This window comes from Neofelis nebulosa, chromosome 2 (genome assembly GCF_028018385.1).
Source record: "Neofelis nebulosa isolate mNeoNeb1 chromosome 2, mNeoNeb1.pri, whole genome shotgun sequence".
Taxonomy (NCBI): Eukaryota; Metazoa; Chordata; class Mammalia; order Carnivora; family Felidae; genus Neofelis; species Neofelis nebulosa.
Genome location: NC_080783.1, coordinates 177,809,690 through 177,822,488, shown reverse-complemented (window position 1 = coordinate 177,822,488; position 12,799 = coordinate 177,809,690). Strand labels below are relative to the sequence as shown.

Sequence of the window (12,799 nt, the reverse complement as noted above, 5' to 3'; positions counted from 1 at the left end):
CTTAACGCATTCAGTCCCGGAAGACCTGTGAGTTGGAATCATCAGCCCTCCTTTGCCACAGAAGGAAGAAGGTGCAGAGAAGTTAGGTTACACAGCAGGTGGGAGTCCCTGCTCCCAAGCCCCAGTGTCCCCAGCCTCTCAGGGCCAGGGCAGAGACCTCCTGCAGGGACTGGGGGAAGCGTGTAAATGCCAGCCGTTATTTCTGAGAACGCCTTCCTCCTCAGGATCTGAGGTCCTGGAGGGAGGCCTGCTCTCAGATTCAGTGCGCTGAGAAGCAAAAGCCAGTCACTACCAAGAAGTATGCGGTAAACCCTCTTTGGGCCTCAGTTTCCCTCCCTGTAGAGTGAGAGCGAGGAGGCATGGGCTCAGGTCTCCTAGAGCCCTCTCCGACCGGGACTGAGGTTTGGTGGCTCTGGGAGGAGTCCGTCTGGGCTCTCAAGCCCGCTCCAGTGGGGCAGCGGGGCGGGACGGCTGCGAGGACAGCCAGCTCCCCATGGTGGCCACCCCTGCCCGGCGCTCCCCGCGGCCTAGAAACCCTAACCCCTCCCTCCCTGGTCGCGCTGTCGCTTTAAGGTCGGGCGGGGCCGGCGGCCGCCGAGGCGCGGCACCTGGAGCTCCCAGAGCGGCCACCCGGAGTCTCTGGCCTGACCGACGGCACGCGAGGACCGGGATCGCAGGGGAGGTGGGGCGGCCGGTGCCCCCCCAGCTCGAGCCCGAGTCGGGGGCGGAGGACGAAGCCCGGCCCCGCGCACGCCTGGCGCCCCAGAGCGCCCCTGCAGCTCGCAGAGCCCCTGCGGGGATCACAGCCCCCCCCCCCCCCCCCTGGCAGGCACGCGTGGGGTGCGGCCTGCTGGGCACCTCGCTGCACCGCGTAGGGGGTGGCGGGAGCGGGTGGGACCCACGGCGACTGCGGGCGGGGGGGGGGGGGGCATTCGGATACCCTTGGACCAGACGGAGAGCCCGACCTTGGGGCTTTCGGGGGAACGCGGAAAACCGGGCTAGGGGACCTTCAACAGGGCTGCTCCCTAACTCCAGGAGCCTCCTGCAAACCCGAGGGACAGCCATCCCCAGGATTGCACCTCCCTCTGGTCCCTGCGCCTGGACCACGCCTGACCACCTGCCGCCTGATGGCTTCATCTGAGGTGGGTATAAGCTTCCTCCTCTCCTTCCTTCCTGAGCATCTCAGCGCCTCCTAATGCTGACCCCGCCTGGACCCCCTCTCTTCACCTTGACTTCGGTGGCTTGGCGGTGCAGAGTGGACACCCAGGTCCTCTTCCTGTGTTCTAACTGGCCGGGTGGCCTTGAGCATGGCAGTCAGGGCCTTAGTTTACCCAGAAGTTGATTGGGATGGTTTGGACCACTTCCTGTTCAGATGGCTTAGCTCTTCCGGAAGGGTGGCACTTGGAGTTCCCTTGTTGGTTGCACAGACAGTGTAATGGTGCCCATTTTACAGAGGAGGGAGCTGAGGCGTGGAGAAGCTAGATAAATTGCACAGTGTCAGAGTCAGGGTCCATCCTTGTCCAGCTCTGTATCACCGTGCTTCATTACAGCTTGCTGTCTTGCCGCCTCGTCTTACCACTTGCTCTTCCCTGAGAGGCAGAATTTGAGCTCAGAGATGCTGAGCAGTTTCAAGGTCACAGGGCTCATGGAATGGCCGCAGTTAGAGGGAGCGATAAATCGAAGGCAGGGATAGGCCTCCTCTGGCTGGTGGGAGGTGGGGCTGTCAGCAGCAGGTGGGTCTCTGGGAGGAGGTGGTGTTTGGACTGGGTCTTGAAGGGGGGGATGTGAAATGAGGGCCCTGGGTGGGGACAGACGACTCCCCAGGACGAGGTCCCCAGGTCCCCAGCATTGGGTTCAAATTTGGCACTGACCCCAGGCAAGCTGTCACCCTCCAAGCTCCATGAGGCTGTTGCAAGGATTCAGTCGGGGGCACCGATAAAGCGCGGGGTGGTGCCCAGCCTGTGTAAATGCCCAGCACACGTCTGCTGCCTCCATCATCATGTACGTAGGGCAAGGGAGAGATGGAAAGGGGACGTCTCACATGCAGGTCATGTTCATCCTGAGGGGCGGAAGCAATGATGATTCATATGTTGCATTTTGATTCACTTCTGGGGTCCTCTCTTTTTCTCACCACGAGCAACTATTGCTTTTATAGAAGTTTAAGGGCATCTGAAGTTGCCCTGTGCAGAAGCAAGTTCTTCAAGGGTTGAGAAGCAAAGCAATTTCTGGCTTTGGGCAGAGTCCTCCACCTTTCTGGGCTAGGTCTCCTCATTTGCAAAGCAGGAATTTTCTCGCCCTGCCCTACCCACCTCCCTTGGTTGTGGGGAGTGTGAAGAGGGGCCTTGGTATACAGTTATGATCAGTTATGAACTGTTACTGATCTGCTGTGGGTTTTAAGTGGGTTTTCCAAGCTGTTTGCTGTAGCTCTCCCTCTCGACAGCCTCTCGTAGCTGTCTAACTTTGGAGAGGGAGGAGTCGGGTTCATCAACTCCCCCCACAATAATGGAGACAGGAGGCACTTGCCCCACAGACCGATTCACAGGAAGAGAACGGCAGGTGATTTACGGATGACATTTTTCTACACGCTGCTGGTGGTCTGGGGGCTCAGAAAGATTTGGGGTCCACTCTTAGAACACCCCTGCTACATGTATACATTCTCTCTCATAGGTACACATGTACACACACGTGTATGTGTTTTTAAATGTTTGCTTATTTTTGAGAGAGAGAGACACACACACAGACAGACCCAGAACGGGGGAGGGGCAGAGAGAGAGGGAGACACAGAATCCGAAGAAGGCTCCAGGCTGTCGGCACAGAGCCCTACCCGGGGCTCAAACCCACGAACTGCAAGATCATGGCCTGAGCCGAAGTTGGATGCTTAACTGACTGAGCCACCCAGGCGCCCTCCCCCTCCCCCCCCCGCCCTGCAACGCACGTGTGCTTTTAAACAGAATTGACGACATGCCCTTTTGAAGTCTAAAGCTTCACCTGCTGTATCTTGAACATGATGCCCCTCAGCTCTCCTAGGAGCTAGCAGCTACACAGCAGGGCATTGTTTGGGTGCAGCATATTTGGCCGGGTAAGCCCTCATTTGGAAGGCATTCCTGATCCCTGAAGTCTCGGGTCTGTGAGTTCCCCAGCCCCCTGCTTCACTGACTCAGATTTTGGAAAAGGACGGTGTCTCTAACTTCTCCTAGCTGCCTGCTAAAGAACCTGACCTTTGTAAGGGTAAGGAAACAGGCCCGGAGCGGTTGGTAAGCTTACCCCAGAACTGCAGAATGGGGACCAAGGCCAGGCAGGTCTCCACTCCGTGGCTGGCTGTTGCAGTTGCCGAACTCCTGTGTCGCCTCCCTTGTCCTGGCCCCTCCCAGCTGTAAGGGAGGCTGTTCATATAACAAGTGTTTGCCCAGTAACGCCTTCCCTCACTTAAGAGAATTTCTTCAACAAATGTTCATTGAGCAGCTACTATGTGCTAGGCACTGGGGGATACAGCAGTGAACGGGGCCAATATGGGCCTGTCCTCAGTGTGCTCACTGGCTGGTGGGGAGGACAAGCAAAGGAGAGGCTGAGCACAGTCAGAGAAGTGCTGTGATGCAAGAAGGCCCGGGCACTTGGTGTTGAAGTGAAGGCTTCTTGGGTGAGGACCAATCTGAGACTTGAGGGGAGATAATGGCAAGTTATCAGACAGAAGGAACAGCATGTACAATGGCCTAGAGATTGGCTTTGGGGACAATGTGGACGTGGGTTTCAGCCTCTTCCTGTCTGTATGCTCTGGGGCCAGTTTTCCTCCCAGTTTGCATTTTTCCTGTGCATTTTTTCTTTATCCGATTGACATGCTACCCTATGCGTAATTTGGCATACAAAGCTGAAAAAAGAGGGGCGCCTGCGTGGCTCAGTCGCCTGAGCATCTGACTGTTTTTTCCGCTCAGGTCATGATCCCAGGGTCATGGGATCAAGTCCTGCTTCCAGCTCGTGCCGAGTGTGGAGCCTGCTTAAGAGTCTCTCTCTCTCTCAAAAAAAAAAAAAAAAAAAGCTGAAAGAAGGTAGATATACACGTCTCCCCTGTTGTTAAACATTTGTACTGAGCTTGTTTTTTCAGACGAGTTGTTGGCATCCCATCTAGAGGGTACACCATGGTTTATTCACCAGTTGCCTATAGTTGGACGTTTAGACTTTTTCCAAATTAGGACCATTATCCATAAGGCCATGGTGAACACCTTTTTGCACAAAGTGCCTCAGGTCGTGCATTTCAACTCGGGACTTCACTCTCGCTCCTTTACCTGCCCTGGGTTTCGGTGCCTTCCTCTGTCAAATTCGACCTCTTGGGATTGTGACCAGGGGAGGTGAGGCAATGCAGAACCAGCAGGTCTCGACCCTGAAGGCCTGCTGGACTCAACAGGTGTTCACTCTCTTCCCTCCCAGCCTGTAGTAGACGGGGTGGGGGTGGGAGTCATACCCACCAGGCTGATGGGGCCTAGGAGGCCCGGAGAGGCCCAGAGTGAACATAGCCACCCTTACCGAGCTCCTGGGCCCCAGGCATGGTGCTAGGTAACTTGAGACACATTCTCTGTGGCCTTCGAAACGGCCCTGCGAAGTCGGGAGTGTCATCTCTGTTTAACAGATGAGGAAACTGAGGCACAGAGGAGTCAAATGGCCTCTCCAAGGTTACACCGTGACCTCAGACAGGGGAGGACTAAAACGTGGGTCTGCAGTACCTCAGCAGGCCTGCCTCATGGCCCATTACCTCCTGTCTCCCCTTCTCTGTGTTCAGACGTGTGACGTGAGCCGAGCGGCCTCCACGCTCCATTACTGCATGACGGTCAGCGGCACGGTGCTTCTGGTAGCTGGGACGCTCTGCTTTGCTTGGTGGAGTGAAGGAGAAGCAGGTGCTCAGCCCGGCCAGCCGGCCCCTCCCACGGGGCATCCGGTGCCTCAGGCCCCCAGTCCCCTGCTCAGGTCCGTCAGCTTCTTCTGCTGCGGTGCAGGCGGCCTGCTACTACTCTTCGGCTTGCTGTGGTCCATCAAGGCCAGCACCCGGGGGCCTCCCCGATGGGACCCATATCACCTCTCCAGAGACCTGTACTACCTCACTGTGGAGCCCTCGGAGAAGGAGAGCTACAGGTCAGCAGGGAGGGTGGAGGTGATGGGCGGGAGTGGTGGATAAAGCACTGTCATCAGCAGAGTCCTGGAGGGGTTTCAAGCCCTTTGACAGACTTTGACAAACCAGGGTAGTTAGAGCTGTCAGAGAGGGATGGACATGGTCCTGTAGAGACATGGAGAAATCCAGGAAGGCTTCGTGGAGGAGGTGGCAATTGAGCTCAGCATGGTACATACAGGGCAGAGTAGCAGAGGGGTTAAGAGCCCAGGCCCAGGGGTAAACCTCCTGGAATCCTCTCCTGGTTCTATCACTAACTAGCAAGTAGGACTTCAAGTAGATTGTACAACCCTACCGAGCCTCAACTTCCTCATCTGAAATAAGACAGGAATAAGAATAGCACAATAATAGCAAATACCTGCACTTACCATCTGCGGGACACTGTTCTAAGTGCTTTTCATGTATTTACTCATTTTGTTTTCCCAGCAGCTCTCTGAAGTAGGGACTGTTATTAACTCCATCTATAGATAGGAGCCCAAAGTGCCAAGACATTAACTAACTTGCCCAAGGACACCCAGCTAATGTGTGTGTGAGTCGGGACTTGAACTGAGTCTGCACCCTCACTGCTCCCTAGCTCAGGGGACATGGGGGAAATCCAATGAGATGATGTCTGTGTAGAACGTAGCCCAGTGCCTGGCACACAGTAGGTGCACAGGAAGTGTCAGCTGTTCCTGAAGTGGATAATGTAGAGACGCGGTTGGGACGGGCCGAAGAGCATGTGCAAAGGCTCCGGGGTGGGTTGGGGGTGGAGACAAAATCTTGCATTAAGACCGTATTTCTCAACCTTTTTAAAAATTATCTCTCCCTCTAAGGAGCCTTTTAGGCATTTTTTTTCAATGTTTTTTTATTTATTTGTTTGTTTTGAGAGAGAGAGTGTGCGAGCGAGCCGGGGAGAGGCAAAGAGGGAGGGAGAGAGAGAATCCCAAGCAGGCTCCAGGCCCCGTGCTGTCAGTGCAGAGCCCGACGCGGGGCTGGAACCCACGAACTGTGAGATCATGACCTAAGCCAAGATCAGGAGTCTGACCCTTAACTGACTGAGCCACCCAGGCGCCCTGGCATTTTTTTCTTAATCCCACACCCCCTCCGTGAAATTTTCATACCACAGATATATTGCATATTTGTCTGTTCTGTATGTATCTCTGTATTATATACATCTACAGAGCATCACCAAGATACCAAGAGCTCTTTTTTTTTTTTTTTTTTTTTTTTTACCTGGGGGAGAAAATGATGCATTATGTGTGCCCTTGTTATATATGTATTCATTCAGTCAAGCATGGGCTGTGCCTCCATATTGGGCGGCCCGCATGCATCCCCAGTCTTGTCTGCCTGCAAGGTAAGAATTTCTGTTGCCGTTTATGGAAGAAGAAGGTGAAGGTTACACAGCTAAAAAGTGGCAGAGCCCACTGGCTGCAAAGCTTGTGTGTGTTAGGGGCTAAGTCAGACACTAGCGAGCTGGTCTGGGACCTGGACACCCTTCTTCCCTTAGGGAGAGGGAAAAACAGTATTGTGAGTTAAAGAATGTAACAAATTCTTCCTGCAACTGGCCTGCGATTCCCTGGGGTCAGAGACAATAGAGTATTCACCAGGGGCCATTTGGTACAATGGTCTGGCCTTGGTTTGACCCAACTGTTAGAGAGGGAAGGGCAGGGCCTCCAGCCAGTCCCCTCACGTCTCAGATGAGAAGCCCGGGTCTCAGAGAGACCAATGACCTACCTGGTCACACAGCGAGGTGGTGGGTGACTGGAGGGGAACCAGGCCAAGCCTCAGGGTGATGCAAATGTAACCTGTCCCTGCTCACCCTCCTAGCCTGGCCGGACTGCTGGGGGCGGATGTTGTCTGTACACACAGCCGTGTTGACTCAACGGGGTCTGGGCCACAGTAGCATCTGTCAGGTGGGACCAGTTGGATTTCATTCCCAACAGGGCTGCGGAAGAAGCCTGCTCAGGCCGGTGCTCATGGCCCATCAGGTTCGGAGACCCAAGTCTTAGGTTCAGAACTAGGATGGCTGGATGTCGGGGAGGCTGCTTCTGTTCATGCCCCTTTCTTGTCCCCGAAAGCTGACACAGCCCAGCCTTGCTGCTGGTGAGCCCCGCATCTGGCCCCGCTGGTAGCTGGACAGGAGGCCTCCCAGGGCCCCTGTCCTCAGTGAGTATAGCAGAAAAAGCACGGGTCGGGGCGCCTGGGTGGCTCGGTCGGTTAAGCGTCCGACTTCGGCTCAGGTCACGATCTCGCGGTTCGTGAGTTCGAGCCCTGCGTCGGGCTCTGTGCTGATGGCTCAGAGCCTGGAGCCTGTTTCGGATTCTGTGTCTCCCTCTCTCTCTGACCCTCCCCCGTTCATGCTCTGTCTCTCTCTGTTTCAAAAATAAATAAACGTTAAAAAAAAAATTTAAAAGAAAAAGCACGGGTCTATTCAGACGTGAGGGTGTCAGCGTCAGCTCTTTTCTAAGCTGTGTGCCCTTGAGCGTGTTACTTAGACTCTCCGAACCATATCTAATTCTTCATCTGTCATGTGGCCGTGCCAGAACTTTCTCCTGAGATTGCTGTTAGGCTCAGATGAGGTGATAGATGGGGAAGTGTATGCCTGGCAAAGTTCGTGCACACTTTAGCTTTGCGGCTGCGTATGACTATGCCTTACAGCTTGCAGTGCACTCTAGTGCCCGCTGCCTGATTTGAGTCTCAGCGGCTTGGGAGTTAAGTGTTAGGATTAGGCCTGTTTCACAGAGGACGGCGCTAAGGTGTGGGGAGATTCAAGGCTGGGATGGGAAGAAGGGCGATAGGTGCCGTTGGCTTGAGCTTGGCAATTAGGACTGGGGGCTCTGCTGCTTGGTTGATGCTTGGCCTTTACTCATCTGTGCTGTGGCTGAGAGCCGAGCCCCCAGGGTAGTCCTGAACACGTTTAGGGAGTTTACACGTTGGGCAAATAGTATTCCGTCCTTGTCCCTTTCCCTTTCCCGACTGTGGTTGCCTGACTCAGCTGAAGGGTGGCAGAGCTGAGGCCAGGCCCAGGCCTCCTGCCTCCCCGGGGCCTGCCCCAGCCTCCCCTGGAGCTTGCTGGCCTGGGGACCAGAGCGGCGGGCCCACCCCACACCCCTGCAGGGCGCCGTATCCAGAATATACCACGTGTGTGTGTGTGTGTGTGTGTGTGTGTGTGTGTGTGTGTGTGTGATATGGCAGCTCTGCATGGGGCCTCCTGTTCCCCCAGTTCCCAGCCTCTGGACCATAGGAACAGGACTTGGGGCTGGCTGGGCCACGCCGGCTACTAATGTGACAGCAGGTGGCACGAGGGCCACTCTACGTCTGCCCTCTAAGCAAACTTCCTGCTGTGGGGTGAGCTTCCCTGGCATCTGTGCCCTGCCCTGCCACCTGTTGCATGCTGGGTGGTCCCAGGCATACCCCAAATCTGTCTGGCATCTCCAGGCCTTGGGGAACCAGGGAGTGGCAGGGGTGTGGCTGGGGCGGGTGGCGGAGAGGGAGACATAGGGCTCTGGAAGCTGTATTACCCGCATTTTTCCAAGTGCTGTCAAAGCTTTTTCCATTTTCCCCTCCCCTGAATCTATAAAATGGGAATTCTCATCCCCATTTTACAGATGAGGAGAAGGAGGCTCAGAGGGGTCATGTGAACAAGGCACAGCACGAGACAGTGGGGTCTAGCCTGCTTGCCTCCAGAAGCAATATTCTTTGCCTGCCCTCACGTGCAAAGGATGCTGGGAGCTGAGGGGAGACTGAGACCCCTTATCAGCTCCCTCAGTAGCAGGGCTCCCGGGCTGCCTTCCAGAGGAGGAGGGTCTGTGGGAGAGATGTGTCACAGCACTGGATGGGGAGCCCAGATCTGGCTCCTGGCCGGTGCCCTCTATCAGATTGGCATGCAGGCTGGGGGTTAACCCTGAGCTCCCCACCAGCCTACTCCATGACTCTGTCTATGACTGGAGAAGCGAGCCTGCCTCCCCAGTGGGTCACTCTGATGGCTGCGGTTGGCTCGGGCTGAGAAGACACGCTGTCCAGAGAAGGGCCATGTCCCTGGCGGGGGATGGATGCTCAAGTGAGGGGTGACAGCAGGTACCCAGCACTGCCCCCTACCAGCCCCTGGAGTGAAGTTCCCTCCACTACCTCCTCTGACCCCCCCGGGGCCAGCCTCCTGCCATCAGCCCCTCCCCTGTCTACACCGGCAGAACCCATGGTATGCATTGAACTGCTTCCCCACCAGCTCCAGACTGATAACTTTGAGCAAGCGACAGCCTGTATGGCACTTACCATGCGGGTGATCTATGATAACTTTTGTCCCCCACACCCCTTCCTCGCAGAGACTTTTGAGATTTTGTTATCAGCTCCTGTTCACGGAACATGTGCTAAGTGCCCCTTCCCCTGTATTATCTCAATTAATCTTCATAAAGTCCTGGGAGGTAGGTGCCCTTGCTGTCCTCATTGTATAGATGGGGAAACTGAGGCTCAGATTAATGGAGTTACTGACCCATGATCTACCACCAAGAATGTGGCAGAGCAGAGAGTTGAACTAGCCACAGCCCAGGCTCATAACCAGCCCTTCAGCCACTTGGTGCGAGAAGCGACCTTCAAGGTCACTTGGTCAGCTCCTGTATCTGGCAGGATCACCCCCAAAGGGGAATCAGCTCAGACGTGGGATCAATGACACTCCTGTCCCCTGGGGTCCTGGGAAGGGAAAGAAGCACCACCTCCCCAGAGGTGACCCGCCAGGGTTCTGAGAGGACTGAGGGCCAGCCTTGTTCCCATCGGCATTGAGGCTAGAATACAGGTAACCTGTTTTTTGAATCTAACCTGTGGGGGCCAGTCACAGAAGCCACAGAGGACCTGGTCTGTGCCTCAAGTCCCTGCGGGGTCATTCATTTGTTGGAGGTAGGGCAAGTCACAGGAAACCCAGGCTGTTTAGAGATGGATGTGGTTGACCTGGTAGGTAGTGAGCTCTCCATCTCTGGAGGAATGCAAGTGGAAGTAATCACTTCGCAGACTTGCCATATTGGGGCCTCAAGCATCTAGATGGGCAGGAGAATCGATGTCTCCCATCCCGCCTGGAGTATCTACAACTCCGGATCTTGTAAGGGATTATTACAATAAGCTAGAAGTCTTTCTGCCCATGAGCCATCCTTCTTTCAACAAACATCCCCAGGCACCTGCCCTCAGCCCATGGATGCTCAAAGTCCATCCTTGCCCTCAGGGACAACCTAGGGGACCTGGTAGGGTCAATGCAGTATCGGGGAAGAGCCCTCTGGGAGCCCAGAGCAGGGAGCGAGAGCTTTGTGCGGAGAGGGGGGACCAGTCAAGAAAGCTTCCCAGAAGAGCCTCAAAGGACAAGTGGGGATGGGCCAGCAGGGAGGGGGCGGGGGAGGATGGACCTTCCCGGCAGAGAGAACTGAGGAGTTGCAGCGAGCGAGCGCGTGTGGGGAACTCACAGGATGGGGCGGGCAGAGTGGGAGGGCTGCGGTTGGGAGAGCTGACTCATGCCAAGCTCTGAGTGTGTACCTGGGGCCCACAACGGGTTTGGACGGGGCGTGAAGTCTTCCCCAGCCCCAGCCTCCCTTGCTCTTTCCCTGGCGTGCAGTACGTTTGCCCTTGCCCCTGCTACAGCCTCTCTTCTTCTGTCCTGCAGGATCCCAAAGGTGGTTGGCATCCCCACTTATGAGGAGGCCGTGGGCTGGCCACTTGCCGAGGGGCCCCCGACGCCACCTGCCGAGGGGCCCCCGACACCCCCTGCGTACCCCGCGGAAGAAAGCCCGAAGGACTGTGCCTCCGGGGATGCCCTGCGTGGGACCCAGCCCCCCTTGCCACCGCCCAGCTACGAGAGCATCATCAGTGCTGTCAACGGCCTCTCTGGAGAGACAGTCCCCGCCCCCGCGTGCTCCTGCCCAGGCCCGGCTCAGACGACAGTGGGGGGAGGCACACTCCAAAGCTGGAGACAGATGAGCTTCTAGTGCATAATACAGTGCCTGGTACCCAGGAGGCGCCCAGCAAATGTTTGTTGCTGAATGCTGTTTTATCGACCTACGGCTGTGTAACAAACGGCTTAAAATAAATCCATTTTATTCTCTCTCGCGACTCCGTGGGTTGTCTGGGCCCAGCTGGATGGTTTTTCTGCTGCACACGATGCTGGTGGGGCTGCAAGTCATGGGGGGGACCCAGCCAGAATGTCAGAGATGGCTCATTCAGATAGCTAGCAGCCGGGAGATTTTGACGTGCAGATGAGAAAGTGGGGGCCCTCGGGCCACACACTGAGCTTGTGATCAGAAGAATGTGGGCTCTGAATTCAGACCGCCTGGGCATGGGTTCCACCGCGTGCCGGTTGAGCGACCTTGAACGAGTGGCTTTGCCCTCTCTGCCTTGGTTTCCTCATGTATATGATGGGAATTGGGAACGACAGAGGCGTCGGCCCCTACCCGAGGAGCTGGGTTGTGACAGATAGACGAGACGGTAGCAGCTGGCATTGTGAGCTCGCGTTGACCCTGTAGGCGCAGTACTAATGCATCAAATAACAAGTGCACGTCTTAACCCCATGGCAGGTGTCGATTAGCTCCCATACCTCCTGGGACAGGGAGCTCATTACCTACCCTTACTTTCCAGATCATGGCAGAAATGTCTATTTTCTTCCCAGCTCCATTCTGCATCCTTCTTTTCTACCTCCCCCCATTCGCCAGCTGAGAAAGCCAGCTCCGAGAGGTTAAGTAACCTTCCCAGGGCCACACAGCAAGCCCCGGGGCTCAGTCAGCTGGATCGGGGCAGCATTCCCTGAGGGCCTACTGTATGCCATCCTTTCACATCATCAAGGCTGCCCTGCTACAGGTGGTGTTCCCATTTAGCAGGCAAGGAAACTGAGCCCTTGCTCTGGCTGCAGAGGGTCCTTGCACTTGCCTTCTCCCTCTCCCACAGCCCACTCCTCACCTCCATCCCATCCCTCTGTGCCCCCCTTCCCATGAACTCCTTGAGCACTCCGGTAACACAGAAGCCCCCAGCCCCCCCCCCCCCCCCCCCCCCCCCGCTCTACTGTTTAAATAACACCTGTCACCGTTTAACATCTTACCTTTTAAAATTGGTTCTCGTTTCTTTGTTTATTGTATGTTTCTCTCCACCAGGAAACTCTGCTAGAACAGAGGTATTTCTTTCCTTTACCTCAGTGTCCCTGAGGCCTAGAAACGGCGCCTGGCACGTGGAGGTGCTCAGCAAATATTCGCCGACGGACCGAAGGGATAGATGTCGCTTCTGTTCTCATTCTTGGGCCCTCTCAGCCACGCGAGCCAGATCTTGTGGCTCTTCTGTAATGTTCTCCCTCCCCATCACCAACTCCTGCCTCCTTCCCTTCCTCTCCTTCTTTCCTGTCTGCCCCGACCCTTCCCACTATTGTGGAGACATACACTGGAATCCCGCCTCCACCCTCCCCTTCCTGTGTGATGCTGAGCTGGTTACACACACACACACACACACACACACACACACACTTTCAGAGTCTCACACGTATCATGAGGATGGGGAAGGGGGGTTTATCAGATCTCTGCAATTCCTAAGGAGTTAATGGGGTCCCAGGCTGGGACCCCAGAGCCCAGGGGACGCAGGGCTCTGGACGCAGAGCCCAGATTCCCTCCTTCCCCCAAACCGAGGAATCTCCCCAGCCAGGTGGGTCAG

The 12,799-nt window shown here is 55.9% G+C and overlaps 1 protein-coding gene across 2 annotated transcripts; it reads left to right on the top strand.

The window, feature by feature from the left end:
* Positions 1 to 581: 581 nt before the first annotated feature.
* On the top strand, positions 582 to 11,213 carry TMEM61 (transmembrane protein 61). Of its 2 annotated transcripts, XM_058717289.1 has the most exons (4): positions 582 to 682; positions 1,036 to 1,142; positions 4,772 to 5,121; positions 10,776 to 11,213. In XM_058717289.1, the coding sequence occupies exons 2-4, from the start codon at positions 1,128 to 1,130 to the stop codon at positions 11,095 to 11,097; spliced, it is 687 nt and encodes a 228-aa protein (XP_058573272.1). In that variant the 5' UTR covers positions 582 to 682; positions 1,036 to 1,127; the 3' UTR covers positions 11,098 to 11,213. The 2 variants fall into 2 exon arrangements, with proteins under 2 accessions (XP_058573272.1, XP_058573271.1); XM_058717288.1 differs by having other exon boundaries at positions 590 to 1,142.
* Positions 11,214 to 12,799: the final 1,586 nt, after the last annotated feature.